This window comes from Condylura cristata, unplaced genomic scaffold (assembly GCF_000260355.1).
Source record: "Condylura cristata isolate star-nosed mole 26May11 unplaced genomic scaffold, ConCri1.0 scaffold00016, whole genome shotgun sequence".
Taxonomy (NCBI): domain Eukaryota; kingdom Metazoa; phylum Chordata; class Mammalia; order Eulipotyphla; family Talpidae; genus Condylura; species Condylura cristata.
The window spans coordinates 21282377-21289234 of NW_004567117.1; the positions used below are offsets into that span (position 1 = coordinate 21282377).

The window sequence follows — 6858 nt, forward strand, 5'->3', positions numbered from 1 at the left end:
TCTCCCTTATTACGAGTGATGTTGAACATTTTTTCATATGCCTGTTGGCCATCTGCATTTCCTCTTTGGAGAAGTGTCTTTTTAGCGGAAAGGTGCATTTTTAGGTAATAAGGAGAGGGGTGAAATAAATGATAAGAATGACTCATTAAGATGACTAAGAGCCTTGAGTCAACCAAGTTTCTAGAAAAGTAGAACAAAGACACATTAGGCAATGATTTAGGGGTAGGGTGGGGGAGATTTTGGGCAGAGGTAGATGGGCAGATTCTAATTTGATCAAATGATTATAATCAGATGGAATAAAACAAGCAGAGCATAAGAAAAGGAATATTGTGGGCTTCTGACTCATTTGAGGTTCAAATGGGAGTCTTATATGTTTGCTTGATGTATAACTAGATAAAGAAAGTGAATAGAAGAAAGTGGCAGGTAGACATGAGTAAGAACTATAAATGCTGTATAAATAATTTGAAAGGATCACCATAGCAAAATACTACAGACTGGGTGGCTTAAACCACAGAAATTTATCTTCAGCGTTGGAGATGGGGAATCCAAGATCAAGGTGTCAGCAGATATGGTTTCTTCTGAGGCCTCACTTTCCTTGGGTTTCAGGAAGCCACTTTCTCACCTTGTCCTCAAAATCTGTGTTGTGCCCTGATTTCCTCATTTCATAAGAACACCAGTCAGAAGCCTAGGAGCTTCCAAAGAGACCTTATTTTATAGTTGCATGATTTCCTTTGATGAAATGGTCACATTCCAGGATCTGGCCCTTGGGCTTGTGGTCTCATAAACCTAATTTTATCATCCTGCAATAAACAAATTTACCTCTTGGGGTGGGCTCTCATTATTAACCAAGCTTATAAAACTGAGTGATAAAACAGAATAAGAATAGATGAGTAATGTGTCCATCACAGACATCAGCCTGAATTAATGAAGTGTTTTTTATTATAGCTGAGCTTTATAAGAAGTTAATAAGATTCCTTGATATGGATGAAATCAGAAGAATAGTTGATATAACAAAAGTTTATTACAAGAACAAGTTAATGAGCCTGTTGTATCTGCTGCCTCTAGGAATAATTTTTCCAATAATATAATCAGTCATTTTTGATTCTAGTGTTTGATTTCTGTTCCAATTATCAATGTACTGCCTCTAAGTTTCAAATCTACCTTTCAATGTCTTGCTTGTGATACTGAAAGCAATGTTTCTACCTTGCCAACTGGCATAATGTGAGCTTTGCCCATAAATTGGAAGTGAGAGAGTCACTGGAAGAGAAAGGGGCTTTTGTCCCTGATTAAAATGTGCTCTGTTTTTTCCTGAAGTACATGGGGCATCCAACAGTGCATAATCCCATTACTTTCAGAGCCATCATCCCATGGGTGGCTTTCCAGCAAGTTCTGGTAACACAGCACATCAGTAAACATCTCCTGCTGGTTCACAGTTGTGTGCTCCAACAAGATCTGGATCTCATCTCTGGCAGAGGATGAGGAAGACCTGGCACCTTCCTGCAGATATCTTCCTTCCATGAGTGTTCTGCCTCAGTCCTAGAGACATCCCGTATATGTTATTCCTCGAGAGTTTTATTCTTTAGAAGTTTTTTAATTTACTTAGTAATTAATCCCATCATGGATAATAAACCTTAATATTAATCGCACTTTTCCTGTTCAAGTCACTGGGGTAGCTTTGGATACTGATGCAGTATACACTGCCATCTAAGGAACTGTCATGCCATAAGTTAAGAGAATATTGGTCTTTGGATATTAATAGAGAATTTTATTGGAGACCTTAATTCTTAAACACAAAATAAATAATACTGTCATTTCAGATTCTAAGGAGAGCCAGTGGAAAATATTTCTAGGCAAGAAGACCATTCCATAAAACATAATCACAGCCACAAGTGACTGTGATGAAGAAAATCAAACATGTCACAGATGGTAGCCCTCAGCTCTGCTCTCAACCCCAAATGGATTATAGCTCCTCACCTCTCACGTGGAAATTCTGGGGCTCTGGAGCCTCACTCTTATACTGGTTCTCCCCGGGCTGAAACTGACTTCTAAGAGCTTTCAATGCACCTTTTGATGTCATTTCCTTCCAGATCATTCCTTGACCATGAGCTGTGTCCTAGGCAAGATCAAGTACCAACATGATTAATCTCAGATTATATAAAAAGATTAAATAGGCAGAGAAGTGGGAACCAGAAACTCATTCAGAAGACTAGATAGGAAATAACCAGATTGGGCCCCAGTGGCCCAACGAGTTGGGAGTACAGCAATGTGAGGCGATCTGCAGCCACTGCAGCACAAGTTCGAATCCTGGCTTAGGGGGTGGCCCACATGGCGCAACAGACCTCTCCTGGCCTGTCTGCTGCTCCCCTCACAAAGTATCTCAGTTGATCTGTCTATTCTGCTCCCCACTCTGTCTCTGGTGAATCCTCTCACCACCCCGTCCCCCCCGCACCTCTGGCCTGACCCAGTTCTAGTATGCATAAAATATAGAAATCTTAAGAAAAAGAAAACAACCAGACTAAAAGCTCAACTAACTTAATCACAGTGAATGTAAGGTAACCCAAAAAACAAAAATGTTATGATTCTGATAGCCAGTCAATGCTACATGACAGCCTCTCCACTAACTTATTTTTTTTTAAAGGATTTCTTTTTTTTTTTTTTTAAGATTTTTATTTATGTGTGCATACAGAACTGGGGTACAGGCCAGAGGTCAGGGGCGGTGAGAGGCTTCACCAGAGACAGAGTGGGGAGCAGAACAGGCAGATCGACGAAGTACACTGCTGAGGGGAGCAGCGGGCGGGTCAGGAGAGGTCTACCATGCCATGCGGTCACCTCCGGGGCAGGCGGGAATCGAACTCATGCGGAAGTGGCTTTAGCTTCTCAATGCTGTGCTTTAACCCGCTGCGCCACCAGGGAGGGCCCTCTCCACTAACTTATAATAGGTAAAACATAAAAGCAAAAACCCCTATTTCTTACCTGTTGCCTTGGTTCATCAAGCTCTCTCTCCAGCTCCTCCAGCTTAGTCACAGCTTCCTCTCCATTCTCTGGTTGGTGCTCTAGCAGCCAGGCCTGCAGCTCCTCAGGCAGGCTAGCCAGGAACTGCTCCAGGACCAGCAGCTCCAGGATCTGCTCCTTGGTGTGCACCTCTGGCCTCAGCCACTGACAGCAAAGCTCCTGGAGCTGGCCCAGCGCCTCCCGGGGCCCAGCAGAGTCAGAGTAATCAAACTGCCTGAACCTCTGGCGGAAGGTCTCCTTGCTATGGACATTTCCCTGAAGGCCAAAGTCCTGCCCCCAAACATAATTCTCTTCTTCAAGCTTCATAATTATAAGTCCTTCTTTTGAAGAATGAGGAGCATGGTAGGCCAAGGTTGCAGACTTTCCTGACATACTGGACAAAGATAGTCTGAAATCACTACCCAGCTGAGATTGGGTAAAAATAGAGGTCCGTGTCTGAGGTTCCTTCTGAATTCCAATTCTTCAGGGATCTCCTGAGGTAAACAATGCTAACGTTATATAGAGAAAAACATGCTTAGAGTATAAGTATAGGTTTTTGGAGGCAAGTTGTAATGGAATGTAGCACACAGTAAAGAGAATTGACTAAGAATGAGTTTCTGCATTAATCATCCCTAAATGATTGAAGATTTTCAGCATGTGAAATAGAAAATTTGAATATCATCAAAATCAATTAAACCTTTAGTAACAAGACTAGGGACAACATTAGGAATAATAAATAGCATGTGTAGACCATGAAAAGCAGGAGAAATGCTGAAGTATATTATTATGTCTCAGAATAATAATCATTTTATTGAGCACCTACTAGAGGCAAGCACTAACTGGATAATTCACAAATTTTACATTATTTTCCTAAAAATTCTATAAGGATAAGCATAGTTATGCTCATTTTCTAAATGAAGCTACTGAGAATCTTAAGAAAACACCGCTAGTAAGCAGCAGAACTGGGCCCTGCAGGCACCATATTAACTCTATTATGCTGGGGAGAGCGATCACCCTAGTATAGGGAATTTATATTTAATAAACACCTGTTAAGGATCAGGCTCTTTATGAATACTGTTTCAGGAGGGACGTATCAATATCATTATGAGGTAAGTATTATCCTGATTTCACAAATGAGGAAACTGAGGTTCTTGAAAGTTAATTTGTCCATGACCCCAAATTGGTTAACAACAAAGTCAAGACATGAACCTAGTTTCCCCACTCTATAAAGGACTTTTATTACAGAATGGGTTGATGCCTATGATAATCTTACTTGATGCTATAAATGGTGGTGAAAATGTTAGGAAAGGGATGAAAAATGGCCAGGGTGAAGGTAGAATTATGCTTGACTTTATGTTACAAGAGACTGAGACAACACAGTGAATATGGATTCCTTCATCCATTATTTAATAAATACTGGACCATTTACATTGTACTAGGCAGTAAACAAGGCTCTTGGGAGTCCTCAAGTACTCCTAGGAAAGTGGCAGGTAAATACAATATGATAAACTCAAGTAAGAAGGGGAGCAGATAAAGAGGCACAAGAAGACTAAGACTAGGAAGATGGGGTAGGAAGAGCCAGGAAGAGCTGCCTGCCTAGGGGAAGACATCTCAGCAGCTTACTGTGAGTGAGCCCATAAAGATGCAGAGAAAGAGCATTCAGGCAAAGACAATGGATATGAGAGGTTGTAGGTGACTGAGGAAACCATAGGCAGTTTAGGGAGGCCAGACTAGTGATTGTCACCTGTGGCTGTGACAGAATAATTCATGGAACATGGACCCCATGACAAACCCACTGAGTCAGGATCTCTAATAGTGGGGCTTACAGTAAGCACCACAGTGACTCTGATATGTAGCCAGGGTTAGAACCCTATGCCAGAACCTGGAACTGACTTAAGGCATGAAGGAGTGAAGACGCACCTAGAGAAAACCAGTCAGGCCAAGGGTCTAACAGACTTTGCATTTGATTCCCACAACCAAGGGGATTGCTGGAGGGTCAATCCCATCACCCTAGACTGGTGTAGAGAAGAGATGGAAGGGCGTCTATTACAGCTACTTTGGGTCATGTAGGTATGAGTCATGGCATATAGAGACATAAAAATGAAAAATTTGGCAGGATTTAGGGACATACTGGATGAGGGTTTGGAAGAGAGATAAATCAAAGACTTGGGTTCAGGCTGGCCCTGGTGACTAAAAGGATGTTGGTATCATTTACTGAACAATTTTATTTTAAGAAAGTTAAGTTCGAGATGTGAATAAAGCAGCATTTCCTAAACTGTCCTCTGCCAGAGAGGACAGTAGATGCTTCCTACACATCCAAGCACAGAGAAACTTGGAAATACATATTTCCTTAATTGTCTAGTATAAGGAAAATACTAATACACCCTTTTTTAGTTCTTCTGGCACAATGGACATGTAAGAAGTCCTGTGATGAGGCACCATCAATCTTTTCCTCTGGGAGAAAGTGGTGAACCTATTCCAAGCATCCCAATAATGTCCAGACACCTTTGGACAATCTTTTGCTATAGGAGGCTGTTACTGTAATCACTATGCATTATCTGCTTACCTACTGTAACAGAAAACACTAGTTTCAGACTATCCTACTTGGTACAGCAGGTAATGCAAATGCATTATTTGCTTTAATTATAACAGAAAACACTAATTGAAAACACTAATTGAACTTTTACAGATTAGATTCAAGACTGCTTTAACTGTGTTTTCATTCATTTCATCTTCACAGCACTCTATGGTCTGGGTCTACTGTTTGACTGGGGAGAACAGAGAAGTCATACAATTTGTCCCAGTTTATAAAGTTTGTAGGTAATTCAGTCAGGACTATTTGAAACTATATGATCTGACTCCAGAGACCATCCTCTGCTGAAATGCCTTCTCACATGTGTCCTCTCCACGGAACCAAGCACCCTTTTGAAGAGGGCCTGTGATTTTTCACACATTTCTTTAACACTTCGTTGGGCAGGCACTGTGCCAGGCAGGCGAGGGCAGTCTTGAATCAGACAGCGCCCTTGCCATACAACAATGTAACAGTAGGATGAGGCAGACCTTAAACAGAAAGTACACAGAATGCCTGATTTAATGGTGATAAGGACTACCGGGAGAAGGCAGACAGCGCTCTGAGAGAGTGTGATAAAGAATATAACCTAAACTGTGCAGTCCTTACGGACAGCTGAAACCTGAGAGCGCCGAGGCCGCGAGAGAAGTGGGAGGAAATATTCCACCAAGGTCCCCCGACTTCTCGGCCTGTGGCCGGGACCACTGGAGGAGTCCAGAATGCCGGGGAGGTGCAGGAGAGGGCAAGGGATGAAACATCACAGGACAAGCCGACCGACAGACGCGGGGCGGACAGAAGGCCGGGGAAGAGTGGCCCACCGGGGAGCTCCCGGCTCTGCTCTCGGCTGTGGCTTGTAGAGGCGGCCGCTGCCGCGGCCGGGCGGCGGGGAGGGCAGAGGCCTGACAAGGGCAGTTTGGGGAGCACCCGAGGCCGCGCTGCCAGACACCTCACTCACCCTTCGCTCCGCCAGCTGTGAAACCGACCTCAAGGAACGGAGCCCGAGGGCGCCGGGCCAGGAGCCGAGGTGGGGCCGGCGCGCCCCTCTAGGAAGCCCGGAGGCCGGCAGCTCCGGCGGCGCGCTGCAGTGCGGGGGGCTGGGGAGTGGGGTGCGGGACCGCGAAGGAGCGAGTCTGTGGGTGGGACCCGCCGAACAGCGCCGATTGGAAACCGTAGAGCGAGACTGGAAGAGGCGGCGGGGGAAAGGAGAAGGATGGATGGATGGATGGATGGATGGATGGATGGATGGATGGATGGATGGATGGATGGATGGATGGATGGATGGATGGATGGATGGATGG

General features: G+C 44.1%; 1 protein-coding gene across 1 annotated transcript in view; it reads right to left on the minus strand.

The window, feature by feature from the left end:
* LOC101631665 overlaps positions 1–6858 on the minus strand; it is a 56909-nt gene that overhangs the window by 3536 nt on the left and 46515 nt on the right. Inside the window, exons 9-11 of the mRNA XM_012725787.1 lie at positions 6516–6740; positions 2974–3459; positions 1975–2113 (exon numbers count right to left, since the gene is read on the minus strand). Coding sequence (XP_012581241.1) covers positions 1975–2113; positions 2974–3459; positions 6516–6740 — 850 coding nt within the window. The remainder of the gene's footprint in view (positions 1–1974; positions 2114–2973; positions 3460–6515; positions 6741–6858) is intronic.